This window comes from Antechinus flavipes, chromosome 1 (genome assembly GCF_016432865.1).
Source record: "Antechinus flavipes isolate AdamAnt ecotype Samford, QLD, Australia chromosome 1, AdamAnt_v2, whole genome shotgun sequence".
Taxonomy (NCBI): Eukaryota; Metazoa; Chordata; class Mammalia; order Dasyuromorphia; family Dasyuridae; genus Antechinus; species Antechinus flavipes.
The window spans coordinates 708,555,567-708,582,431 of NC_067398.1; the positions used below are offsets into that span (position 1 = coordinate 708,555,567).

At 62.5% G+C, this 26,865-nt stretch overlaps 3 protein-coding genes across 6 annotated transcripts in view; 2 read left to right on the top strand and 1 right to left on the bottom strand.

The window, feature by feature from the left end:
• Nucleotides 1–2,062, top strand: part of MYO1H (myosin IH) — a 51,972-nt gene extending 49,910 nt beyond the window's left edge. The window contains exon 30 of the mRNA XM_051972995.1: nucleotides 93–2,062. Within this exon, the coding sequence (XP_051828955.1) occupies nucleotides 93–390 (298 nt within the window). The 3' untranslated portion in view covers nucleotides 391–2,062. The remainder of the gene's footprint in view (nucleotides 1–92) is intronic.
• On the bottom strand, nucleotides 1,630–21,029 carry KCTD10 (potassium channel tetramerization domain containing 10). 4 transcript variants are annotated; one of them, XM_051972998.1, is made up of 7 exons: nucleotides 20,791–21,029; nucleotides 14,667–14,880; nucleotides 9,415–9,584; nucleotides 8,746–8,832; nucleotides 8,470–8,522; nucleotides 7,561–7,756; nucleotides 1,630–5,441 (listed from the first exon to the last, which is right to left on the bottom strand). In XM_051972998.1, the coding sequence occupies exons 2-7, from the start codon at nucleotides 14,872–14,874 to the stop codon at nucleotides 5,223–5,225; spliced, it is 933 nt and encodes a 310-aa protein (XP_051828958.1). In that variant the 5' UTR covers nucleotides 14,875–14,880; nucleotides 20,791–21,029; the 3' UTR covers nucleotides 1,630–5,222. The 4 variants fall into 4 exon arrangements, with proteins under 4 accessions (XP_051828958.1, XP_051828957.1, XP_051828959.1 ...); XM_051972997.1 differs by lacking the exon at nucleotides 20,791–21,029 and adding an exon at nucleotides 19,955–20,042; XM_051972999.1 differs by lacking the exon at nucleotides 20,791–21,029 and adding an exon at nucleotides 19,955–20,015 and having other exon boundaries at nucleotides 14,667–14,876.
• Nucleotides 20,224–26,865, top strand: part of UBE3B (ubiquitin protein ligase E3B) — a 41,591-nt gene continuing 34,949 nt past the window's right edge. The window contains exons 1-4 of the mRNA XM_051972994.1: nucleotides 20,224–20,338; nucleotides 23,596–23,701; nucleotides 25,006–25,176; nucleotides 25,678–25,801. Of these exons, the coding sequence (XP_051828954.1) occupies nucleotides 25,016–25,176; nucleotides 25,678–25,801 (285 nt within the window). The 5' untranslated portion in view covers nucleotides 20,224–20,338; nucleotides 23,596–23,701; nucleotides 25,006–25,015. The remainder of the gene's footprint in view (nucleotides 20,339–23,595; nucleotides 23,702–25,005; nucleotides 25,177–25,677; nucleotides 25,802–26,865) is intronic.

Consider the following 26,865-nt stretch of genomic DNA (forward strand, 5'->3'; position numbering starts at 1 on the left):
TATATACTTTGTTAATTTTAATTTTTTTGGGGGGGGAAGGGGTGGGAACAGTGGGTGATGGGTCTGTGAGTAATATATGCCTTTATTTGTAGTTTACAATTTTACATCAGTCTGGGAAAAGAAGGCACCATAATTTTCAACACTGGACAGGAAGAGCAGATCTATAAAGACAAAGATGGACAATTAATAGTGGTAACTATTGTTGTGGTAATAGTGATAACGTCTGGGGAGGCTGACTATCAGGTACACGGAGGCAAGCCAGAAAGATCCAGCTGTTTGGGGTCCTCTGGCTCTTGGTCTGAATCTGCTGGGAGCCCGAAAGGTCAGATTCTTCCCTGGTCCAATGGGGTGCCTGCCCCGCTTACTTCCAAAGGGTGTGGGAGAATATAAGCATGACTGGTTTGAAAAGCTCGGTGTCTGGGGAGGGAGGAAAGGATGCTGGCGATGGCAGCGGGCCTTCACACACACCTTGGCGTGACATTCTAGGTTGTCAAGAACCACAGGAAGTTAACTGTGGTTACTTAATGACGAGCAGGAGCCAGCCACATCCATGATACAGGAAGCACAGGGGAACAGAAAGCCCTGGTCCGAGACTAGAAACCTGTCTTCTGGTCTTGGGCTTGATAATTATTCAACATGTGTGACCCCTGACCCCTCTTCATCTGCAAAATGTAAACATTATACTTCCAGCACCTCCAGCGGGTTGTGAAAAGATCCCTAAAGGTGAAATAAATGAGGAACAATAGTGTGGCTTGGTTAACTGTCTTCTACACTGGGGCAGGGGGAAGAGACACAACCATTTCCCTCTTTTAACTAAGTCTCCTTTCTCCCATAGGTGTCAGTCCCGATGAAATCCTGATATGGGCCACGTTGGACCGTCGGGGAAAAGAAACACACGGACTCCCGTTGGACAAGAATTCAACTTCATGCCTAAAGCTGAGGATGTTCTTGAGGAGCCGAACGTTCAACTTTCTGCCTCCTATTTTAATGGGGGACAGTCACTTTCCGCTAGATTAGACCCCTCCACTCTAGCTAGTCTTTCCAAACAAAGCCTCTTGAATGTTTTCACGGTACTTAATGCGCGCTTGACTTTCCCCTTCCCTCGAGTAATTCTGGGGCCTGAAAAGTGCCTTCCAGCCCTCCTGCTGCCTCCTCACTGGCAACCTCCCAAGTGGGACTACTTTTTTTGTGGCCCGGGGAATGGCCAGCCCCGAGACTGGGATGGAGAGACCACGCTGGAAATGTGGGGTGGGGATGAGGTGGCTGAGTACACAATCGGACAATTAGTAAGAGAAAGATTTTACAGAGCTGCAAACATGGAGTTTTAGGCTTTAAATAAATGGGGCCCAGAACACTTGAGGAGTTGCTTAAATAGCTCCTCTGAAGGCCATTTCCGTAGTCCCAGCTCTCAGCTGGAAGGCAGGGATTGTGGAAAATCTACCAAGGATGTGACAACATGGCAGATCAACATGTCTTTGCTCCTTTAGTACAGCGGTGTTTTGACCCAAGACTCCCCAACGGCCTTGCACCAAACCTCTCCCAGCCCCAAGGCCTCTGAGCTATTAGAATGCAAACCCTGGCTTCAATGGGCTCGAAACAGCTAGAAAACAGGGACCGGATAGCCGTATGTACAAGTCCTTTATATCATTTTTATTCTGCATATATATTTCTGTAGAGACAAATGCTTGTAACTCAAACACTGAATACTTCTAAAACAAAACAAAACACAAGCATTTTATGCATAGCTTTAAGGGGCCACACAATTAGTACGAGACATCTGAATGTGCGCAAGTGATATTTTTGGTGACTCTAGTTAAAAGTGAACCTCGACAGGAAAGGATTTCACTATAGCAACTCTACTCTGAATCTCGCCCATTCTCCCCTCCACAGTCCTGGTCCATGATGTGCTCATGGCTCAGATGTGATCCACAAATGCTCAGGGTTTCAGGATCTGTCAGTTTTTCCCAAGGATACAGAAACACATGTTAGAAAAGACTGGATGAAGAGCTAAAGTGACCATTGTGCTCCTACGTGGCTCAGAAAGTCCACTCTTGCGGGCAGCGTGACGGCAATTGAATGTCTTGAACACGGGATGCTGGTGGCCAGAACCATGTCTCCCAGAAACAGCAGTTGGGGTGATAAGAGCAGTAGTAACCGTGACTCCCAATTCTTTCAAAGCTGTGCGAAACCCAATAATTTTTGGAAATGTGCAATAAAAGGACTAAGTGTTGGGCTGATCTTTGACCTCTCTGAAGCAATCGACATTAATTTTTAGCCTTTTAAGAGTCGCTAGAAAACCAGCCGCCAGTCTGGCCAAATCTAGGATCTGGCTTCTCGTCCTTCCGCTTGGATTGGATCAGTCCCAACACGCAAGAGCTTAAGAAACGCTTCTTGAATTTTGTCAAGTGAACAGCATCGCTCATTTCAAGGAACAGAAACATAAATCGGAGTTCAGTTTCAGGGGGGTGATGGAAAACCCCATCCCAACTGGGAAGCAGACGGGCACCCCCTTTTGTGTCTGCCCCATCTGGATGAGAGATCTAACGGCAAACTCTCGATTCAGGATGGTCACTGAGCCAAATTCAAAGCAGCCTGAGTTAAATTTGCGGAGGGAACAGCGAGATTTTGGAAAGGTCCGGACAGCTTCAAGAATCGGGGGATTCGCTCGGGGCTCACCAAGTGCATCTGTTCTAAGGACAGACTTGGGATGGCCACGGGCAAGGGTCGGGGTTCTCACAGAACCATGATTTGTCTTTTTTGCCGCAAAGGGCCAGAAATGGGTAAAATCAGTCACGACGTGATAGAGGAAAGGAAATGTGTGGTTCCAGCATCGTTGGGTTGGGCTACAGCGTTTTTCTTGGCGCCTTCTCAGCCGGGGGAAGACAGACTCAGGGTCCCTATGAGGTCACTTTGGGCAGTACCATGTCAGCCTTGGGACCATCTGGTCTTCCCCTAAGCCGAGCCATTCCTGTGGGTGTTCATAAGGGGGACCGTGACAGACGGATAAAGCAAATTGTCAGAAACCTCGTCTTGACTATGGAAATACTAAGAATTCCCAGGTTTTATTATGTAAATAAAAAAATTCTAGATTAATAAAAATCTATCTTTGAAGACTAATTCATTGTACAGTTACTTCTCCAGTCCTACGGACGGTCGTGGCCTAGCCACGTTCACGATGCTTTGTCGTTGTACAAAGTGACCTGATTCATGGTCAGCCTGTGGGCGTGGGGCTTGTCCCACGGGGGTCTCAGAGGAGAGGATTTAGGGGGGAAGCTTAGACCTCAATCACACAAAGTTCTTTCACTTTTAGGGAAAAGATCCTTGCAGGAGCCTGACTGACCGAATCAGGAACACTTTGCACAAAGCCCCGATCTCAGCCTTAGGCTGATGAAAACATGGAGAGGCTCAGAGAGGGCCCGACTGATCTGCTGCTCTCTCCAGGCTCGGGACGGTAACAGAGGACAACGTAACAGCATTTAAAAACCGGCTCCCGGGCCCAGCCCCGCTGAGAGCAGATGGCTTAAGTCACGGAAGCCGCTGGGACACAAAGTGACTCACACAAACACCTCGTCAGGTCACGGTCGGACTCGCCACAACGAATGCTTTGGTATCGACTCCGGCGTCCCCTCGGGCCGCGCTCGGGCCTGTTCTTCCACTCACATCCCGGGTCTCCCCCTCGGCGTCCACGTCGCCTCCCGTTTCCCCGTGGCAGAGACAGCGGGGAGGTGGCTGCTACAGCCCCCCCCCCACCCCACGCGCCCACACACCTACAGCCCGGGGGGCTCCAGGCCCCCGAGCCAGACTCAGTCACACACACGTCCTTTCTCTATTCTCTGAAAGTGGCGGGAGGAGACACTTCCAAGCCAGTCTGAGGAATGAGAGCAGCCAGAACCACCTGGGACGACAGGGAGCTGCGGCCCCGGGGACGAGGACCAGGACCCCGATAGGAGCAAGTAAAGGCAGAAGCCGTGGGTTTGAGGCTGGATTTGGGTCATGGTGGGCAGGACATAAACATCCCTTTGAACCTCCATTTCTTTGTCAGCAAAATGGGGCTACTGATAGTCAGTCACATTCTTCCCTGGCAGGTTGGGGTAAAGAAAATGCTACAGAAACATGAGTTCTGAGGGGAGGGCGTCCCCCTAGGAGAGTCTGAGCTTCGCTTTGGAGCCCCTGCCCGGGGGCGGGGGGAGGAGAAGGCCACAGAGATCAGCTCTGCGACAACCCTGACTCAGAAGGAGCCCTCTGCGGTCTGCGCCTCTTAGGGTGCAGGGGGAGGGGAAGGGCAGAAGCCAAAGTGCTGCTGACAGAGAGCCGGCCTAGCGCTCGGTGAAGGCAACTCTAGGACAGCTGATGGCCGACAAGTGCTGACTGGCAGTGGGAGCTCCCGAGACCAGCGAAGCCTCAGGCCTGGCCCCCCTCCCTCCGCTGGCTCCCTCACGGCAGGGAAAGAAGGGAAGTGGAGAACACGGCTGGACACTGGGGACCCCTTGGCCCAATGACCGGCTGCTGTCCCATGTGACGTGGATCAACCTGAGGGGGGCCAAGGGCCATCAGCCACACAGGGCCGAGCCCCCCAAGCCGTGCAGGACTGAGACAAGGAGCCGAGGTGCTTCAGGAAGCCCCCGGGGGCCCTTTGGGGCCCAGACGCCCCCTGCTGTGTCCTTACACTAGGGGACTCTTTTCCTTGGCCACAAGATGCACGTGATTGCTCTAAGAAAACCCCCTCGAGAAGGGTTTGGGATTTTTGCCTTTTGGCCGTGGAAATCCTGCGTGAGGCACCTGGGGATTCTCCCTGGGAGGGATGGGGCCTTGGGGTAAGCTAATGGCCGTGCTCTGCCACTGGGGGGGCCCAGCCCAGCGCAGGGTGACCTCGGGGCCAGACCTCCGCGGCCCGGGCGGCCGCGCACAGGACGGAGCCCCCTGGGTCAGGGCTGGGGCCTGGGACCCCCAGAAATAAATACTGAAAACCAAAGTTCTTCCTCCTGAGAACCGAGGGGACGCCCCCGCCCCCGACTCGTTCACGTTCAGGGAAAGAGGGAAAATGAGGGACGTGGCCTGAGCGGTGCCAGGGGCTGCGTCCCTGCGACAGAACCAGTCACCGTGCCAGGAAATATCAAAATAACCACCTGCTTTGTTACAAAATACCGTCCCCGCCTGGACGCTCCGCACGCGGCCCGGGCGCTCGGGGCAGGCTCTGCGAGCGGCCCGTGGGCCGCCGCTGCTCACTGGTGCAGGTGGGCCCGGTCATCGGGGCGCTTGATGTGGATCCGGCGCACCCGCTCAATCCTCTCACGCTCCTCGTCCTCGTCCAGGTGGTGCGAGCGGCCGGCAGCGCCCCCCGTGGCCTCCAAGAGGGCGTTGTCGGGGCCGCGGCCATCCTGAGCCTCATACAGCAAAATATTCAGGGTCTCCTCATAAATGCGGGCCTCCGGGAACTCCACCTGTGTTCCCAGAAAAGGGGATCAGTCCCTCAAACCCCAACTCTCTGGCCCCATCCCCCCGGGCTCAGCCCAGCTGCGAGAGGCCATTGGAGCTGTTCGGGGGGCCTCCCCCTGTCCTCAGCCACAAACCAAAGGGATGAGGTTGGTGTGGGGGCAGGGAGGGGGCACCCACCCCCCAAGCAAGCACGCAGCGCAGGGAGCGGGTCATGGTGCTCAGAGATTCAGGAGGGTCTGAGGGGGCACCGTGAGCTGATGCCGAGCAGGGACAGGAACGTGGCAAGGCTCCCGGTAATGCAGAGCTGCAGCACGAGGCGCAGAGGTGGGGGTTGGGGGGGGGTGTCAGCAGGAAACAACGCCCTCGAGAAGACCCCGACCACAAACAAGTTGGTCAAGCTCCCTGAGCCTCAGCTTACTCTCCTATAGTAACAGGACCCACCCCTCAAGGGGCATGCAGGGAACGGGAAGCCACAGAAGTGTCTGTGCCCTTGGCCCATCCCCCACACACTCCAGAAGAACTTCCAAACCCGCCCAGAACATGATGATTTGGGGCCTTCCTCCAGCCTGGGGCCCGCGGGGAGGGGCCCGAAGATGGGGCCACAAAGACCGTCCCAAAGAACGTCGACGCTTTGGAGCCCCAGTGCCCGCCTAACGGACGGGGACAGCCCGAGGGTGGGGAACTGCGGTTACTGCAGGGAGCGGGACTAAACCTGCGCCCCCAGGCTGCTTTCTGGGGGGCAGCTTTTCCCACAACTAACGGGAAGTGAACAGTGCTGGCCAGTACCCAGAACCCTCTGCTTCCCAGAAACATGGGAGGCCCCGCTCCTGGGGAGGGGGAGGGGACCAAAGCGGCCTCACAAGCTGACAGGGAGGGGGCTGGCTGGGTGCCGGGGACCCTCGACAGGGGGCGCTGCTGTCCCCACTGTGCAGATGAAGGGGCTGTGAGTGATGGAGGCCAGTCAGACCTCCCTCTTTCTCCCTTTCTCCTCAACTCTTTCCTTCTCCATTTCCCTCTCTCTCTCCCCCTTCCTTCTCCATTTCTCTCTCTCCCCCTTCCTTCTCCATTTCTCTCTCTCTCCCTTCCTTCTCCATTTCCCTCTCTCTCTCTCCCTTCCTTCTCCATTTCTCTCTCTCTCCCTTCCTTCTCCATCTCCCCTCTCTCTCCCTTCCTTCTCCATTTCCCTCTCTCTCTCCCCCTTCCTTCTCCATTTCTCTCTCTCTCCCTTCCTTCTCCATCTCCCCTCTCTCTCCCTTCCTTCTCCATTTCTCTCTCTCTCCCTTCCTTCTCCATCTCCCCTCTCTCCCTTCCTTCTCCATTTCCCTCTCTCTCTCTCCCTTCCTTCTCCATCTCCCCTCTCTCTCTCCCTTCCTTCTCCATTTCCCTCTCTCTCTCTCTCCCTTCCTTCTCCATTTCCCTCTCTCTCTCCCTTCCTTCTCCATCTCCCCCCCTCTCCCTTCCTTCTCCATCTCCCCCCCTCTCCCTTCCTTCTCCATCTCCCCTCTCTCTCTCCCTTCCTTCTCCATTTCCCTCTCTCTCTCTCCCTTCCTTCTCCATTTCCCCCTCTCTCTCTCCCTTCCTTCTCCATCTCCCCCCCTCTCTCCCTTCCTTCTCCATCTCCCCCCCTCTCTCCCTTCCTTCTCCATTTCCCTCTCTCTCTCCCTTCCTTCTCCATTCCCCCCCCCTCTCTCCCTTCCTTCTCCATCTCCCCCCCTCTCTCTCCCTTCCTTCTCCATTTCCCTCTCTCTCTCCCTTCCTTCTCCATTCCCCCCCCCTCTCTCCCTTCCTTCTCCATCTCCCCCCTCTCTCTCCCTTCCTTCTCCATTTCCCTCTCTCTCTCCCTTCCTTCTCCATTTCCCCCTCTCTCTCTCCCTTCCTTCTCCATTTCCCTCTCTCTCTCTCACTTCCTTCCTTCTCCATTTCCCCACCCCCCTCTTCTTTCTCTCCCCCATCTCTCTCTTTCCCTTCCTGCGGCTCCCCTTCACCTGAGCGGGAGCACTCTCACTCACTCCTCTCTCTCACTCCGGCTCGGGCCGACCCTAGGGGACAGGTGGCCGAGGTGGCAGTGAAGCTGGGAGGGGCAGGGGGGGAAAGGGGCACCACGGCGCCCGGCCCGGTCACTACCTTGGTCTGCTTCTTCTCGGTGGCGTAGACGATGGAGGTGCAGCAGACTTCCGCGATCTTCCGGCCCTGCCCGTAGAAGGACCAGCAGCAGATCTCGTCGCCGATGACGTCCTTGATGAACAGGACCCTCCCGTTGAAGCGCAGCGACAGCTTGTCAAACAGCTCGATGTTTTTCAACATGTTGTCATCAGAATTGCTGCAAGAGAGATGGCGCACGTGGTGAAGCGCTCCCGGAGCCCCAGAACCTTCTCGGACCCCAGACGGGGCCACCGCCCGGCCAGGGACGGGGAGGAGCAAGCTCAGAGAAGGCCCCGCCTGGCCTGGGGCCTGCGGCCATCGCTGGGTCAGAGTCCAGTCTCCGTGAGAGCAGAAAGGCTCGAGGAGAAGGCGGCCGAGTGCTCCTCGGGGAGCCCCCGCTGTGTTCCCTGGCTTAGGAGGTACCAGCAGGGCCCGGGGGACTCGCCAGGATGCCCGGGGAGGGCTCAGCTCAGCCAACTCTGGACAGTCGAGCACCTCCTGTGCCCCAGGCAGAGAGAACCAGGGGGACCTGCCTCCCTTCCCCGTGGCCCGTGGCCCACCCACCAGTCCTCAATGCTCACAATCTTGCAGGATGGGGGGAGGGGACAACCAGGCAGAACGTCCCGGGGTACACGAGCCCCCTCCCCCACTCACTGGGGCAGCGCGGCCCCCGGGTGGGTCTTCTCTTAGAACAGAAGCAGTCCCACCTTTGGGCTGCCGCGCCCTCCCCACCCCCCCCCCCCCCCCCCCGGGCCCAGGTCAGTGCAGGGGCCGTCTCCAGCCCCCCAGGGGGAGCCCCCGAGGGCAGATCTGGGCTAGGCGGGGCCCTGGCCCTTGGGGTGCGGCTGTCTCCCTTGAGCAGGAGCCTGGCTTCCCCCAGCCCGGCCTCACCTGGTGTAGGAGTACTTGTTGTTGCTTCTGTTGTAGAGCAGCTTCACGGCCGGCTGCAGGGAGGAGAGAAAGCACACGATGAGTGGCCGGACCGGCCGGGCCCGGGGAGGAGGCAGCGCAGGAACGCCGGGAGGGGACGGACGGACGAGGGCGCAGGAGTCCAGGACGTGAGTCCGATCCTCCCCTCAGGCTGTGGACCCCGGACAGGTGACGTCACCTGAGCCTGCCTCAGCCCACACTGGGGACCACCATGGCAGGACCCCCCCGAGCCCCCACCTTGTTGGACGTGGCGATCAGCTTCTGCTCTTCCTTGGAGGAGGTGATCACAGGGACCTTGCAGAAAGGTTCATACGAGTCTTTGTTCTGCTGGAACAAAATGTGCCCTCAGTCCGGGGGTCTGCCCAGAGGCAGCCCCTCCCACGATGGCCCGGCCCGGGGAGGAGCCTGGGCCCCTTCTCTAGATGCCGGCCCTAATGGGGGCAAAGGAGCGCTCTATTCCCCGGTGGCTGCGGCACAGGACGCCGGCCTGGCCCTGGAGGCCCTGCTGCAGGGGAGACGCGGGCCTGGGGGGGGAGCAGGGAAGTTCTGGGGGGAAAGCTCTTCTCCCCTCCAGGGAGGGGACCCCACAGCAGCCGTGGCTTCGGGACCTCCCCAGGGGAGCCGGCTGGCCCCTTTCCCCTTGGGGCTCCGGCCCCCACTGGCCCCGCAGCTTCCCCCCAAGCAGAACCAGGCTCCCCCCACCCCGGGAGGTGGAAGAGAAGCTCGGGGAGGGCTGACCTCCATCTCAGGCTCCTGCCCATTCCTGGATTCTCAGTGCCGGGCACAGAGCCGAGGGAGCCCGGGCCCGAATGTGCTCCTGACTCCCGAGGGGGCATCTGAAGCCCTTCGCTCACCCAGGGCAGCAGGCGGGCAGTGCCAGGGGGGAGGGGAAGGCCGGGCACCCACCTGCAAGGCCGCCAGGCACTCGTCCACCAGGCCCTGGACCAGGTAGTACTTGGCCTCGGCCAGCAGCTCCTCCACCTCCCGGCGGCTCTCGGGCAGCGGGACGGCCCCGTCCCGGAGGTAGTTGAGGATCGTGCCAAAGTGCTTCCCGCAGCGGTCGATGAGGATCCAACCTGCGCCAGGAGGCGAGAAGGGCGCCGTGAGGGCGGGGCCCACGTGCCCGAGACGCCGTCGCCCTGGCCGCTGAGGGGCCGCCATGCAGGTCCAGGCCCCGAGGCTCCAGCACCGGAGAGCGGCCCAGCGAGAGGCAGACGCCCAGAAACGATAAAGCCCCTCCAGCACAGGGCTGAGCCTCGCTCCCGCCCAGCGGGGGGAAGGGCTTGGGACTCCCACCAGCCCTGCCACAGTGCCCCCCAAGCCCCCCCCCCCCGGGGCCGGGCTCCTCGGTCCTCCCACGGCACTCCCAATGCCGGGTGCTCCCCTTTCATGGTGACTGATCCGTGGGGCCAAGGGCTCCTTCTGAAGTCGGGGCCTGCTGAGCGGGGCGCAGAGCGGGCGGTGCCCGGGGCTCGGTCCGACGGCAATCCTCACCCGGCACCAGGGCTTCTCCGAGGGGCCGAGCCCCCCCGGCCGCCCCTCACAGGGTCCCAGTCCCTGCTCCTTGTCCCCGGCAGAGCCTGGCTCTGGGCCCCACGGGTGCTGCCAAACCCTGCCCTCCCCCACCTCAGGAGGGCGCCCTTCCCCAGCAGCTGGCACGGAGCCTCTGAGGTCTGTTTGTGAAGCCCGGGGTCCCCAAGCTCTCTCACTGCCCGGGGCCGCCCCACAGCGCAGACACGCCGGGCACTCGCGGCCGGACGCAGAGGAAGCTCCGCCAGGCGCCCTCGGGGGCCTCCTCAGTCCGTCCCTTTCCCTCTGCCGAGGGGCACGACCACCCACAGCCCTGACGCTGACAGAGCAGGGAAGCCCCCGGGCTCGGGCCCAGTCCCGCCGGGCGGCTCAGAACCGGACTGGAGCGGCGAGGCTGGAGCCGGGCACGGGCGAGTGGGCCAGCGGGAGCTCACAGCCCCCTGGGCAGGAGAACAGGCAAGGACCCCCGTGCCCCCAACGCGCCCCTGCGGCGGCCCCGGGAGGTACAAAGAGCCAGAGCGCCGCCGGCGGCCGGGGGGCGAGGCTGCAGCCTGGAGAGGGCCCTTCTGAGCCCGTGGCCCTCGGGGGGAGCTACCGGGGCGAGCTCTGGCCACCTGCTCTCCCGCAGTGACCCCGGGCAAGCCCCCGCCTGCTCCCCCCCTCCCCGGCCCCCAGCACACGAGCGACAGCAGCCGGAGCTTCCACAGCCAGCGGGAGGTCGGCGCCATCGGGCCCGGGCCCAAGAATGCGTCAGGAAATGCTTGTGGTGAAGGAGTCATATTTTGGACAAATAAGGGAAGAGGCGGCTGCGGCTCCTGCCTTCGGACTGAGAACAGCCCGGAGGGCTCGGGAAGGAGACCCCTCCCCCAAAGCCCCATCCCCGGGGGCAGGAGAAACGGGGTGTGCGGAAGGTCCCGGGGGCAGGGCAAGGACCCCCTGCCGAAACTCCAGGTCTCCCTCAGAACGAGGCTGTAAACGCCCCAAGAACCACCTGCTCCAAGGTTTAAGAGTCCCCTCAGAAGCGTGACCCTGAGACAGGGACTGTGGCCCCCATTTACAGATGAGGAAGCTGAGGCTAGACTGTGCCGTGGCCCCACCTCGGTGTTTCCACAGAACTGCAAAGAAAAGCGACCGGCTGAGATGCTGCCATCCCCCAAGTGTGAGAGGAGGAGGAGCCGAGTGCAGAGACGCTGCCCCTGCTAGGAGACCTCCCTGAGGTGCCTCCCAAGATCCTTTGGGGCAGATGCCCCCCCCCCCCGGCCTGTTCTCTCCTCACTCAGAGACCCCGGGGGTCTCCGGGCCCAGCTCTGGCTCTGCCTCCAACGTGCTCCCCTCAACCTCGGGGATCCCTGGCCCTCTTTCAGGGAGCTGGCGGGGGGGGGGGGGGGCGCTCTCCCGGAGGCGGACCCCAGGACGGCCTCTCTGAACAACACACTAGTGGTGGTCCCGGACACAGACGCTGCTGCCGGGCTGGCGTCAGGCCCTTCCCAAACGTGGGGCATCCGCAGGCAGAGCTGGGGGGGGGGGGGAGGGACCCTCACGGAAAAGCTTTGACCAGCAGCACTTATGGGCCGCCTCATGCTTGGGGGCTTACTCAGCCCCCCCCCCAGGCCCTCCCCCCCAGACTCCCCACCCCGAGCGTCCCTCAGACACTTCACAGCCCACGGGGGCCTTTGCCAGGCTGGGGATGCCTGGGGGGCCAGGTCGGGAGCCCCCCAGCAGGATTCTCCTCCCTGTCCCCATCAAGCCCCCCGCTGAGCGCCCTCCTCCTCAGGCACAGAGGGGCCATTCCCGTCCTCCTTCCCCTCTGGGCCTGATCTCTTTCCTCCTCTCCCAGAGTCCCCAGCCTTCCCCTGGCAGGTGGGGGGCACCCCCGGGTTCTGATTCCTCGGAGCTCTCGGCACCTCCCGCCAGCGGGCAGAGGCCACGGGACACTGGGGGCCCCCACAGCCTGGCTGGGCACCGGCCCACTCACGTTGCCCCCAAACCCCTGACCCTCAGGAGCAGAGCCTGCCGGGGGGAGGGGGCGAGCTGGGGGGAGGGGGCGCCGAGGGGAAAGCCGATCGCTCCACGGCCGTCTGGCTCCTGCCTGAGCCCGGATCAGGTGCCGGGGAGGCCGTCTGCCCTGACAGCTGCGTCCGGGGCTATTTTGGAAGGCGGCAGCCTGGGCCCCGTGGGGGAGGGGAGGGCCTGAAGGACGCCCGCCCCGGAGCCCCCAGACCAGGCCGCGCCCCTCCTCCCCTCGACCTCCCACAACCCCCCGCTGCTGGATCTGGGACTTCTGCGTCTGCTGCCAATGACCCCGTGGGCCCCCTCCCTGCCTGACCTCACCTGGGGGAAAGTCCTGGAAACGGGCCGTCCGTGCCCACCCCCGGGGGCTGACTGCCCGACTCCTTTCAGCAAGCGAGGCCCCCTGACGGGGGGAGGCAGGTGCCCAAAGCTCCGGAGCCGCGCGGCTCCACAAATGCCCAGAGAGGACCCCGGGCAGATGCCGGGGGGAGGGACCAGAGCCGTCCGGTGCCGGGAGGGCCGTTCCCAAACCCTGGGTCTGGGGCATCCTGGGCCTCTGGGGGGGGAGGGTTAGGGTGAGGTAGCCTGGGGGTGAACCCGACACCCCAAGAAGCAACACTCACCGTGGGCCTCGGGGCAGCTCTGGGGAGTCTGTGCCAGGCGGGCACCGAGACAGACCAGAGGCTGGGGGTGACGCCCCTTGGGAGGGGGCAGGGAGAGGCTGAGAACCAGCAGCGGGGGGAGGCAGGAAGGGGAGTGGATTTAGGCAGGCCCCGGCTGCAGGGAGACGAAGAGGCAGGGTCTGCCACGGGGAGAGGCAAAGGCGGCTTAGGACAATGGACGGGGGGCTCGGGGGTCGCCCCTCAGTCTCCTCGCTGCCTGGGCGAGGTCCCCAGAGAGAGGCCCCCGGACTCCAGGCCTGGGGGTCTTTGCGCTGCCCGAGAGGGGTCTGGGCTTCTCTGGGCCCCGACGGCTCCCCACGCAGCTGACCCGACGAGCTTTCGGGGGCCCCACGGGCCTGGCAACACCCTCTGGCAGGGCCCTGAGGCTGCCGCTGCTGGGGAAGCCAGGCCCCTTTCCTCGCTTCCTTCACAGACCCCCCCCCCCCCAGTCTGGCTCTCTTCCTGCCGCCCTCTCCCCCAGGGTGGGGCCGGCTTATCAGATCAGGCTCATTTCCTCCCCAGGCTATTCTCCCCTTTCCACAAAGACTCCCAGGAGGGCTGGGGGCTGCGTGGCAAAGCTGAGCCCCCCTCCCCCCAAATGCCCGGCGGCTCTGGCCAAGCACAGAGCGGGCTGGTGCAGGGGTCGCGGCTGGCGGCGGCCCCTCCGAGTCCCCGGCGCCCATTCTCCGGGGGCCTGGGCCCAGGGAAGGCCCCCGGCCCCTTCTGGGGTTCACAAAAGGCTCCCCTCCCCGCAGCACTGCCGAGGGAGCAGCCAGGCTTGGGGGGCACAGGCCGAGGGTCCCGGGTGGCCGGGAGGAAGGCCCGCGCCCAGGCCCCCAGCCCTTGGCCACAAGCTCCCGGTCTGCTGGGGGACACAATGCAAGGAAGCCCTCCCAAGGCGGGGTTCAGGAAGGGCCCCCCGAGGCGGGCGGCGGCTCCGTGCTGGGCAGGGCGATGGGCTCGGGGCAGCGAGGACAAAGTGACCAGCGGCCGTGAGGGAAGGGGGAGCGGGCGCCGGGCCTGGGGGTGCCCGGGCAGAGGCGAGGGGGCTGGCCCGTGATGGGCACAGAGGGAACGGAGCCTAGGCTGGCGAGGGTCCCACGGGGCACAGGACTGCCTTGGAAAAGGCAGCACCCGGGGGCTTCTCAAGAGAGGGAAGGGGACTGTGGGACCCCCGCTGGGAACTCTCCTGGTGGGCACCGGGGGCGCCTGGAGAGGAGAGCCCGGGAACGAGGACTCGATGCGACGCTCCCTCGGGGAAGGGGACGAGGAGGCAGGGCGGGTGTCAGCCAAGTACCTGGGGGGGTCCGGGACCCCAGGGCGCCTCTTGTGGACACTTCCCGGGGGGGGCGGGAATCTCAGGGATTTCAGAAGAGGGGCGAGTAACCCGCAGACCTCGGTGCGCCTCTCTCAGGACAAGGGCCACGAGGGAGGGGGCAGCCACACAGGAGGCAGGGGGTCAGAAGGATGGGGACGGAGAAGGGCCGTGTAAAAGCCAATGGGAACCTCGGAGAGAAAAGGGGGGGGGGGGCCCAAAGCCGCAGTGCGAGGAGCGAGCGGGAGGCAGGGGCCGGGGGAGTGCGGGACGACGGCCTGAGGCGTGGAAGGTTGGGGGGAGCCTGGGCCTGGGGGCGGCCAAGGAAAGGGGGATGGGCAGGACCCAGGAGGAGAAGGGAAGGAAGAGGGTCAAGGGGCGAGGCCGCTGCTGGCTCTGGCGGGAGCCCCCGCTTTGTCCGAGACGGGAACAAAGGAGGAGGAAATGGGCAGCGGCGCGGCAGGGCGTGGAGGCCCGGCACGGGGCCCTGCCAAGAGCGGAGGGGAGAGGCTGGGGCACCAGGGAGGAGGAGGGGCCCCCGAGGAACAGCACGGCCTGGGACTGGGGGGCGGGGGGGTGAAAGCTGCCGCCATCCCTCCCGCCGGCCCCCCACGTGTGGCCCCCTCCCCCCGGGGTCTCACCTTCGCTGTCGGTGAGCACCTCCATGCGCCCGCTGAACATGGCCTTGAGCATGGTGTCCTGCTTGGTGAGGGTCTGCATGGTGGTGTAGTAGAGGGCCCCCCCCACGTTGAGCTTCACGTACTTGGAGCTGGGGCTGGTCCCCTTGAAGGACGTGGTCCGGGTGGCCGCCGCTGGCACTGCTGAGCTCACCACGCTTTCTCCCGACATCTCTTCCTGTCAGAGGCGGGCACACGGTCACACGGCGGCTCCCTGGGCCGGCCCCCGCGAGGGCCCAGGACTTGCGGGGGGCCGACACGGGGGGGGGGGGAGGGAGGGGGGGAGCTGTGTGCCCTGGGAGCTGCCTTCGCACAGAGCGAGCGTCCTGACGGAGGAAATCCCGGCTGCGGCCCCGGGGGGCGAGGACTTCTCCCACCCCTGGGTGAGACGCACTCAGAAATGAAGGCGCTTGGGAGGCCCACGGGGACCCAGGGAGACCCAGAGAGGCCCAGGGAGACCCAGGGGGACCCAGGGAGACCCAGAGAGACCCAGGGGGACCCAGGGAGGCCCAGGGAGGCCCAGGGAGACCCAGGGGGACCCAGGGAGGCCCAGGGAGACCCAGGGAGGCCCAGGGAGGCCCAGGGAGACCCAGGGAGGCCCAGGGAGGCCCAGGGAGACCCAGGGAGGCCCAGGGAGGCCCAGGGAGACCCAGGGGGACCCAGGGAGGCCCAGGGAGACCCAGGGAGGCCCAGGGAGGCCCAGGGAGACCCAGGGAGGCCCAGGGAGGCCCAGGGAGACCCAGGGAGGCCCAGGGAGGCCCAGGGAGACCCAGGGAGGCCCAGGGAGGCCCAGAGAGGCCCAGGGAGGCCCAGGGAGACCCAGGGAGGCCCAGGGAGGCCCAGGGAGACCCAGGGGGACCCAGGGAGGCCCAGGGAGGCCCAGGGAGGCCCAGGGAGACCCAGGGAGGCCCAGGGAGACCCAGGGAGGCCCAGAGAGACCCAGGGGGACCCAGGGAGGCCCAGGGAGACCCAGGGAGGCCCAGGGAGACCCAGGGAGGCCCAGGGAGACCCAGAGAGACCCAGAGGGACCCAGAGAGACCCAGGGGGACCCAGGGAGACCCAGGGAGATCCAGGGAGGCCCAGGGAGACCCAGGGAGGCCCAGGGGGACCCAGGGAGACCCAGAGAGACCCAGAGAGACCCAGGGAGACCCAGGGAGACCCAGGGAGGCCCAGGGGGACCCAGGGAGACCCAGAGAGACCCAGAGAGACCCAGGGGGACCCAGGGAGACCCACGGGGACCCAGAGAGACCCAGGGGGACCCAGGCCGCCCCTCCCAATGCCGCTGCTCCAGAACCCTGCAATACTGAGCTGGGAAGAGCCGCACCAGGCCCTGCTCTGCCCTTTCCTACAGGAGGGGCTGCTCTCCGGCCCTCAGTTTCTCCCTCTGTAAAGTGGGGGCGTGGCCAGGTACTTGCTGGCTCCCTCGGAGCCTGTCACAGCCAATCAGTCCCGCGAGGGCTCCGTGTCCCCCAGCCGAGCTCACTTTGTCCTGCCACGAAGAGCCAGGGAACCAGCTCGGGGCCCGGCACCAGGGGCAGGGCAGAGGCCTCCGGGATGTCCTCGCAAGGGCCGGCACGGGGGCTCTGGAGACTGAGAGGGTCTCCCGAATAGCCCAGAAATGGCCCCTCGTTGGGCCGTGTCCCTCCTCGGAACCAATGAATCCCTCACCTATGGAGACCCGGGGCTTCAGGGGACAATCTCTGCTCCTGGGGGGCGTGCGCCCGGGGCAGGGACGGCACAAGAAACACGGGTAAAAACAGGGAGAACAAAGAGCTCAGCACCTGGGGGAGGCCGGGGGCGAGATCCGAGAGCTCCGGGGGAGGGGGCAGGCCGGAGCCGCGCTGAGGGAAGCCTCGGGGGCCCCGGCGGGGACGGCTAAGGGAGACCCCGGGACCGCCCTCAGCAGCTCCGTCCCAGCCCAAGGCCCCCGCTTCGGGCCGCAGCCTCCCCCCCCTGCCCCCTGGGCCCGGCTGCCCTTTGGCGCCCACGTCCTGGCGCAGCTTCTCCCGCCTCTGCAGGACTGGCCCCGGGCAAGTCCTCTCCCCCTTCAGTCTCCGAGGGGACAAGGAGGGCTTCGCTTTGTCTCCCGTTTCCCAGCCCGGAGCAGCCCATCCGAGGCATGTAAACCCTCTGCTCTGTACCTCGGGACCTCTGAGGGAGCAGGAGCCGCGCCCGAGCTCGGCCAGCCTGGGGCCCCTTTCTGACTCGGGGCGGGTCAGGAATGAGAGGCCCTCACCATCCCACTTTACAGGTGGGGACACTGAGGCCCAAGGGAGAGAGTGAACTGCCGACCGGATGTCCCGGGGGCGGCCCCCGCTTTGCTGCTGAGGCCCCCCCCCCCCCCGGTCTCCTGACCCTTCTCTCTCACGGCCCCCTTTGGCAAGGCCCCGCCTCCCACCCGGGCAAGAGCCTCCCACGCCACCCTCTCCTTGCTCGGCTCCTTCCTTCAGGGGGTTTCCCCCACACCTCGGGGCTGACCCCGCCACACACGGCACCCTGAACATAAACTCTTCTGTCTGACCTTCCGCGCTCTTCCCAATCTGGCACCTTCTTCCCTTCCCCCCCCATGCCCAGCCTTCCCCTCCAGCTGTCCCTCTGCCCCCTCCCCGACTTCCTAGGCCGCGGCTCCAGCCACCACGGGCCTCCCCCGCCCCCCCCCGCCGCGGGCCTGCTGGGGGCCCGGGATGCGTCCCCTTCCCCAGAGGCCTCGAAGGCGGGGGCCGCGGCGCCTCTGGCAGCAGGTGCTCTGGCACGTGCACCGCTGTCTGATTAAGGCGCGGACTCGGTTTTTTAAGCAAAGTCTAGCTGCGGTTAGAACCCCCCCCCCCGCCCCGTTCCTGCCCCATGCCCATAAGAGGAAGCTTTTCCCGTTTGGGAGTCGGCTCCCAGAGCGGCCCCGGCCCAACCGTCCAAGACAATGGCCGAGATCCCCTGACCTAGATTGGCTCGGCCTCCAGATCTGGCAGGAGAAGCCGGAGAACTTTCCAAAGTCCACAGGTCAGTTTGCCGAGGGATCGGAGCCCCCCCGCGGGGGCGCCAGCCTCGCTCCTCCAGAGACTCCTTATGGAAGTGGCTCCGAAGGACAGAGCGGGACAGAAGGGGCTGGCAGAGGGGGCCAGTTACCCCTCGGTCCCCGGGAAGCTGGGTTGGTGCCAATCTGAGGGCAGGCGGCGGTCTCTTTTTCCTCGATCCCCCCCCCCCCGCCCCCTCCTTCGATTTCAGGGCAGAACTGACTTGTCTGGCTTTGATATTTAATGAGTACGTTGTAATTGGCACCAAGGGCCCTGCCCTCCCCGGCCAAACCTGAGTGACTCCCAGGGAGGCAGCCTCCCTCCCCCGTCAGGCTGGCCGGGACCAGACCCGAACCGGAGCCCAGCTGCAGCCGCCGGCCCCCGTGGCCCAAGCCGCCCCAGAGCCCCTCCCGAGGAGAGCGGCACCTCCTGCCGTAGGGAGCCCCATCCAAACCCTCAGAATAACCCCAAAAAGTCCCTCTCGGGCTCCCGGGCCGGCTCCCGCCTGTGTCTCTCTCAGCCCCGGCTCGAGACAAGCTGGAAGAGAGCCTCTTGGCAAGCTCCCCCTCCAGAGCTGGAAATTCGACTTTCTACTGCTCCATCACCCCGACAGGATCCTCTCCGCCGCCAGCAGAGCCGGCACTGCCCCAAGCCTCCCTGTCCCCCTCGAGGGCCTCCCCTGCTCCTCAGCCCCCCGCGCCGGCCCGTCCCACCTGTCCCCGCTCTCCCAAGGCTTATCCCCCGGGGGGGCAGAGGGTCCCGCGGCCCTGAGACTGGAGTCTCCTGGCCCTTGGGGCCTCCTTCCCACGCTCCAGCCTGACTCGCTCCCCCCCGAGAGCCGGATCCCGGCTGTTCCCCAACAAGGCATCCTCTCAGGCCGGGATCCTCTCCCTCTCCCCCCGCCTCCCTTCCAGTCCCAACCGCGGCCACGTCTGCGCCTGCTTCTCCCCCCATTTAAACCCGCTGGCGGGGAGCAGATGCCCCCCCACGCCGAGCGGCCGGGCCCACGCGGGGCGGTTAGTAATGCCCCCGTTCCATGAGGACCCTCCGACAGCTCCCCAGCCAGCCTTGGGGTCGGTGCCGGGGCGGGGGACGCCCCTCCAGGCCAGCCGACCGCAGACGGCTCGGGGGCTTGGCCCCCCAAGGGGCACTTTGGCAGACACGGCGGAGGGTCCCTGGGAGAGGAGGGGAGGGGGCGACCATGAGGGCCCCCACCCTCCCCTCACCCAAGGACGACAAATAAAACAACCTCCCCGTTAGCTTCTCCCGCTCGCCACCTAAGACCTTGCCCTGAATGAGGACCCCGTTCACAGCCGCAGGCCCCATGACTAAGGGAGCCTGGCCCGGACCCTCCCTCTGGGGTCTCCTTGCAGACCCCTCACTCCCGTCCATCCCTAGCAATTCCTTGCAGAGTCCTTGAGAATACGAACTGCCCAGGGAGCCCCTCGCCACCGGGCTCTGCTCCCAGACCCTGGGACCAGGTGACAGCGTACGGGGGGGGGCCCCTAAGGGGTCCCTCGGCACAAAGCCTCCTCCTGAGGCCCCGGAGGGCCAGGGCCATCGGCGACTCCTACTCCTGGGAGCAGGAAGGGATCGCCCGCGCTCCTGACAGCCGCGGGCCGGAAGGGAACTCCCAGACGCCACCTCTGCAAGGGGAAACTCTGGCCCAGGAAGCCGATGGCCGGCCCCAGATCGCAAAGGCCGAGGAGCACAGATGGAAAGGTGCGAGGAGCCCGGAGACCCATTTTACAGATGGGGAAACTGAGGCCCAGAGAGCCGCACTTTCCTACGAAGCAATAACCACGCAGATCTCAGAGCGCCCCCCGCTGAGGGCTGGGAGGCTCACCACCCCCACACCCCATTTTACAGATGGGGAAACTGAGGCCCAGAGAGCCGATCCGGCCAAGCCCCCACGTCATTCCGGTCGCGATTCTACACCGGGGGAAGCGGGGATGTCTCCGAGAGCCCTTCCCTCACTTTGCCGTTCAGGAAACTGAGGCCGGGAGGTCGGGATTCCGCGGCCCGGGGGGGCTCCGCCCCCTGGGGCCCTCCCCCGCGCCCGGAGCTTCCTCTCCCCCGCCCGGCATTTTCGGGGCGTAGGCGCAGGGGCGCGGCGCCCTCCGGGGGGCGCTCCCCCGGCCCCCGGCCCCGCGCCTACCCTCGAGGCGCTTCCCCGCGGCTTGGCCCTCCTCCCGGGCCTCCTCGGCCCTCTCCTCCCGGCCCGGCCCAACCTTCGCTCACCATGAAAAGCCCGAGAACGCCGGAGCCGCCGAGCCGGGACCGGGGCAGCTAGGAAAGAGTTGGCGCAGGCGCACGGGGCCGAGCCGGGGTGAGCTGGGGCGGGGCAGAACGGGGCGGGGCCGCGACTTCCGCTCCAATGACAGCCCCCGCTTCCGCCCCGCAAGGTGCACACGGCTCAAGCCTCCGTCGCGTGCTGCCTTCCGGCCCCTTTTTTGCGTTCCGGCTGCTCCTCGGAACGTCTGTGGGTCGGGCTGCGTTTCCGGCCGGAGCGCCGAGGAGCGGACGGCCCGGGGGCAGGATGGCGGCGCGGCTTCTGCCGCTGTCCCGGGCCCGGCGGAGCGCGGGGGAATCCGGCTGAGGCGGCCCCAGCCCGACCGCGAGCGGGTAAAGGCGCGAGGCGGGGACGTTCGCGGCTCGGGTCCGCGGCGGGGCGGGGCGGCGGGAGCGCGTGCGGGGACGGTGGAGGAGGGGAGGCGCGTCGTCGCCCTTGTTGTTGTTGTTGTCGTCGTTTGTTGTGGCCCTGGCCGCGGCCTGCTGAGAATTGCTGGAGGGCCCCGGCCCGGGCCCGAGCAGCCTCAGCGCCGCCCAGAGCTTCCTCCCGCCCCGGCCCCGTGTTCCAGCGGGGAAATGGAGGCCCCAGCCTTGTGTGGGGCCGTGGAGGACCCGGGCCCGGGACGTTCGCGGACCCTCTCCAGTAACTGGGCTTGAAACTCGGCCCCGCGGGGGGTGGGGCCCTTGTCAGACTGCGGCGCCCCCCCGCGGCTCCCTCCCCCCGCTCTCCTGCCGACCCCCGTCATGCACTCGCTCATTCACTCACTCTTTCGGGCCGTCCTTACCCAGATCTGAAGCAAGGCGGGCCGGTGAGCACTTATTAAGCCCCTGCTGTGTGCCCGGCCCTGCGTCCAGCGCCGGGCATAGCCGAGAGTCCGGGGAGACCCTGGGTCTGGTTGGCACGGGGCGTCAGACTGGAAGCTCGGGGAGGGCGGCACCCCTTCCAGTTGCCATTGGTTACTGAGCTCCTGTCCATTCCCTTGGGGCCTGGCCAGCCAGCCTCGGGGGAGGGCAGTAGGGCCCCTGAGCCAGCTGCTTATTTATTTATTCACGCGGGGGCCTTGCGGGGTCTGCGGGAGGGGGAGGTCACCAGTGCCTGGCGGCCTCCCGCTCCATAAACGTCAGTTACCGCCCCCTTGCTGGGAGGCGGCCCCAGCGTCAGCGCCCATCTTTTCCGCCTCTCCCCCCTCCCCCACCCCTGCCTGACCCGTGCCCTTCCAGAGCTCTGGGTGCTCTCCGGCCGGGGTCCCACGGGACGCCTCCCCCCTCCAGCTGCCCTCGGTTAATGGGAAGCGAACATCCGGGACTTTACAGCGGAGAGATCCGGCCGGAGGAGAGCCGGGCCTGGAATTGGGGTCCTCCGACGGGGTCTTTCCGGAGGCCTGCGTGCCCTGTGATGCCCACTTAGGGCTCTGTCCATGACCAGGAGGTGAGCCAGCATCCTAAGGGCCAGGACCGCGGTGGTCCCAGGCCCGGGGAGCCGGCCACCCCCTGAATGAATGAATGGAAAGGGGGGGTGCTCCTGCATTAGACCCTGCCCAGAGCCCGTTATAAACGCCCCTCCGAAGGGTGCCAGGCCATGCTTAGCACAGGATGGACCTGGTGTGGTGTCCGCGTTCCATGGGTTGGTGGAACGAGCTTCATGAAATAGCTTTCCAGGGGCTGCTGGGGAAAGAAAGGGGCTAAGGAGGGAGCCGGGCCACTGTGACCCCGGGCACATCAGGGCCCTCCAGTTTGGATAGATCTCCAAGATCCCTTGTAGCTCTAAGCCGGCATCCCATAACCCCCTCTCCCCCATTTAACTGCTTTGAATAAATTTGCATACACCTCTACCTGCCTAGTTTTTGTTCTTTGTACTTGTATCTCTCGATGGCTAGCACAGCGTCTGAGACATAGTAAGTGCTTAATAAACGTGTATTAATTGAAACATAGGCAACTCATCGTAGGAGCCTGGATTTCCTCATTTGTGAAAAGAGAAAATATTCCCTCCTTCGGGGGTTCTTGCCAGGATCCCTTAAGATAATGTGAAGCCGGGGCAGCTCGGTGGTGCAGCGGTAGTCAGGAGGATCTGAGTTCCAGTCTGCCCTCAGACACTTAACTTCCGGCTGTGTGACCCTGAGCAAGTCATTAACCGCACTTGCCTCAGGAAAAAAGTTGTGACCCCTTACAGATATTAGTGTCCGTTACCCGGATCCTCCCTGTCACATAGTAGGTGCTTAATAATGCCTTTTGATGAATTGGTTCTTTCAGAAGGCACTTGGGAGAAGCTGAGTTTTGAGTTAGGCTTGGCGGTGAAGGAGATGGTTAGAAGCCTTTCTCCCTTTATCCTGCGGGATGGAAAATGCTAAACCTGAGGAGCAGGGCCGCTTGTGAGGAACATGCGAGGTCTCTAGGGCTTGGGCCCCTGCTCTCCGGCTGGACTTCTTCCCAAAGCATTTCTGATGTCAGCAGCTCCACTTGGGGCAGTTTCTTGCAAAAGTGGATGTGAAATCAGATCTCTGGATGCAAGAGAAGTAGCTGAGGATTTCTTGTCTTCCATGGAATGCCCATTATTTCCATTCTGCCTTGCCATCCCCCTGAGGATCAGAATCCCCCTTCTTAGGTGGACTATTCCCACATTTCTCCAAACTATTAGACAGTTTGGGGCCTTTCTGATGACAAAATCTATTCTTCAGACCTGTTTGACCTCTCATTTGATTTTATAGTAACTTTTATTACTTTTTCAGTCCGTCTCAGCTAGTAAGCTCTCCCTTTTGATGATTTAAAATTATTTTAATAAGTTAAACAAAGAGAACTTTTAACAATTAGAACATTTTTAAAAAAAGAAGACTAGTAATTTTGCCAAATGCCGGCTCCCTTTAAATCAGAAATCCTCTTGAAATCCAACTCTACTATTTGTCCCAGAAGTTCATGAAAAGAGTATTGTGAGCTTTCTTTTCAGCCTTGGCCAGGAGAGAAGGTTACGGGGAGGGGAGGGGAAGGGGGAGACGACTGGAGGGCAGAGAAGAACATTGGAGCTTAGTCATGGAGGATCTGGGTGCTGAAGCATCACATTCCTACTCTGGGTAGAAAAGGTGGTTCTTGGGAAAGGGGATGTCGCCCGTTTATCAGAAGCACTTGTTTTTATTTCACTTTGCTTTAATACATGGGGAGAGGCACAGGGTGTTGAATATTGGAAAATCCTTGATATAAACAGATGAAAAGCATCCTAAGGAAAATTTGAATTCAGAGACCCCTGGCTTCTATCCCGCCTCAGATACTTCTTAGCCACGTGACCTTGGATAGGTCGCTTTAGCCCGAATTCCTTTTCTGACACGGGGATAACTATAGATTTAGAGGGAGAAAGGGGACCTCTTGTCCAGGCCCAGTGAGGTGACTAAAGCTGGAGGGAGAAAGTCCCCAGCCTCAGGTCCCATAGATGGACAATGAAGGGGAAGGATTGGGGTCCTCTGAGGGCTTTCTTCCTCCCAGAGTTATCGGGGGGAGCCTCAGAGCTCTGCAGAAATGGGAGTTCTTGGTGAGGCAGGAAATAAAGCTTCCTTCATCGAGTGCAGCCTGTCAGCTGGAGTCTTGTCCTCTGGTTTCTCTAGTCTGAGAAGATAGAATCCCAATAAAGTGAGATGCTGCCTTAAGTCTCAAGCCTAGCACTTGATTGGATGATCATCTGGTGTTTCTGCAGGAAAAGCCAATCCTCAGGTGAGTCTGACTCATGTGGCCGGACTCCTTCCTGCCGGGAGCGCTTCCATTGTCCGGGGCCTCTGTGGGCAGGCGCGGTTCTTAACACATAAAAACAAGAGGCAGGAGCAGGAAACCTTTGGCTTCAGAGTCGATGGGGAGTGCTGTGGTGGTTGGTTTTTGCGCCACTTGATGCCCAGTCCTTCTGGTGTGATTCAGTTTGAGGTCGAAGGTGGCGGCCTCTGACCCCTGGGTGCCCAGGGCGGCTCTGCACCCACTTTTCCCTGCACCCTCTTGGCTTTGCCTCTGGGCTTTCCCTCAGGTGGGGAAGGAGCCGCTGTTTGAAAATAAAGGAAGGTGTCAGTGAGAAGTAATAAAAAAGAAAAGGATGGGAAGAGCTTGAGTCCCTCCACGCCGCCACCTTACCTGGGTCCCTGCACTTGCCCCCACCGGGAGCCGCCTTGGGTTCATTGAGGGGAGCCGCGCTGCAGTTTGGACCCGCAGGAATGGCTCACGAGGAGGTTTTCCAGGGACGGCCCTCGGCCACCCGGCTCACAGACTGGCTGACGGGGAGTTCGAATCCAGATCTCCAGCGCTCTGCCTTTCACAGCCGTTAAGGATGACCCTGTGGTCATCCAGAAGCATGAGGGCATCTCCTGGGCTCAGGGCAGTGGGGAGCGGGGCGGGCAGGAGGAGCGTGGCCAGGGGCCTGCAGACAGGGGGCTTTATCCCCCTCCCCTTAACCCTCCTTTTCCTCATCTACAAATTGGCGAGCAGAGCTGGGCTGAGCCTGAGATCTCAGGGACCTCAGAGGCTCTTCCATCCTGAAACTCCCACAGGTTCAGGTCAATGAGGTGGAAATCATAAGACTTTGAGCTGGAAGGACCCTGGAAATTAGCTGGCCCAGCCCCTCTTTTTACCGGGGGGAATCTGAGGCACAGAGAGGGGAGACGCCAGGCCGGTCACCGTGCTCAGTGAGGGTTATGCCAAGCTCTTCCCTCCCTGCTCAGGCTCCCTGCCCCTTAGAGAAGGCTTTCATGGAGCTCTCGGTGTGGAAACCTCCTCCCTCCCATGGTCTGAGCCTCGGAGGGGGTCGGGGGTCATTGCCCACTGGCCACTCCCATCTGTTAGGAACCAAGGGCAGTGAGAATGGGATGTGGGAAGAGCAGGGCCGAGGCGGGGCCTCTCGGCCCTCTGGTCCTGTGTCCTGGGTGCCGTGGCTGCCTCGGCCCGGGCTCGCGCTCCGTCCGGCTCCCTGACTTCCTGCTGGCCCGGCCCAGGCCGCCGTGACGCTGCATTCGGGTTTCCCCTTTGGTCCGTTACAGGTTCTCAGCCATGTTCAGCACGTCTCAGTCGTCCCGAGCCCAGTTCCTGGACAAAGCCCGTCAGGCCAGGGAAGAGAGGCGGGGACAGAAGGAGAAGGAGCGGGCCGCGGTACAGATACAGGCCCTGGTGCGCAGGTTTCTGTGCAGGTGCCGCTTGCAGAGAGACATTAGGTGGGTGTCAGCTGGCCGTCCGTGGCCTCTACCCCTCCCCCCGCCCCCGATGCTGTGTTTCTGCCCACTGTTGGTCCCAAAGCCCCTGGCCAATGTGCCTTCCCCAGCAGCCCGCAAATGGTAACCTTCCCCCGGTGACAGGGCCCTGCTCAAACCTCCACAAATGGCAACCTTCCCCCGGTGACAGGGTCCTGCTCAAACCTCCACAAATGGCAACCTTCCCCCGGTGACAGGGCCCTGCTCAAACCTCCACAAATGGCAACCTTCCCCCGGTGACAGGGCCCTGCTCAAACCTCCACAAATGGCAACCTTCCCCCGGTGACAGGGCCCTGCTCAAACCTCCACAAATGGCAACCTTCCCCCGGTGACAGGGCCCTGCTCAAACCTCCACAAATGGCAACCTTCCCCCGGTGACAGGGCCCTGCTCAAACCTCCACAAATGGCAACCTTCCCCCGGTGACAGGGCCCTGCTCAAACTCCTCTGTTTTTGTCCTCTCCTAGGAAAGAGATCGATGAGTTTTTTGACTCAATTGATCCAACTGGAGCCAATAAAAGAAGTGCGCTTTCTCTTTTTAAGATTGCCCGGAAGCTGCTGTTTATATTCAGAGCTCGAGAGGATGAGCTGGTAAGGCGACTTCCCTGCCCTGCACATGCCGTCCCCAGTGGCCCTGCCTTCTCTCTGACTGCACCAGAGGCTCTGGGCAGGTCCCAGGGCACTGCAGAGAGCCATGGAGGGGAGTGCCGGGGGGGGGGGGAGGGGAGAGGTGTGGGGGGGGGAAGGCTGGAGGAGGGGAGCAGCCAGTTATCCTGAGGAGTTGCTGGGTCTCCATCTTGCCTGTGGTCACTGCCCTGGAGCCCCCAGACCTCTCTGTCTCTGTCCCCTCCCCCGTATCTGGGCAATTGTCGATCTTTGTCACTTCTCCCTTCAGGACATCTTTTACATCCAGCCTCTTTGGGCCTTCTCATGGGCTCTTCGTAGCCTCATTGCTCTCCCCGCTCCAGTCTCTGTCGCTCTCCCACAGCCTAGGTTGTTTCACCGAGCCCCCCACTCACTAAGCTTCAGGGACTCCTTTCCCTCTGGGATCCAAGAGATTCCTCTTGTTGGCATCTTGGGCGCTTCTCCGGCTGTGCCCATTGGCTCTTATTCTGTGTCCATTATTGGACACATGGACATCGTCCACAACTGGACCCTGTCCCCCTCCCACCCCTTCAGACAGAAGCCTTTGGCCTTGAACTTCTTTTCTTCACACCCCCTGATCAGTAAAAAGAAAACCCCCAAGCTTTAATCCTTCATTGTCTCTATCTGGATACTTACGTGCATTCTAAAACATAGGCCAGATAGAGGAATAAAAGGAGATTAAAAACTAAAAAATGTTGCTTCCTAGAAACAATGGGGAACCCTTGAAATTTATTCACAAGGGAGTGACATCCCAGCTCCAACTGGTTAATCATCAGTCTTAGGGGTTGTCCCATGATCCCCTGGGAATTTAGGGTTAGGGTTAGGGTTAGATACCTGGTTTGCTCCAGAGCTCAGATCAGAGGCCCCCTGTTACAGAAGATCTTTCTTGGTTCCTCCAGCTGCACTTGCCTCCCCACAAATGAATTTGAGTTTTGTGTGTGTGTGTGTAGCATCATACATATGTGTGGCTTTTGTTAAGCACTTATTAAGCACCCAGCCTGTGCTGTGCA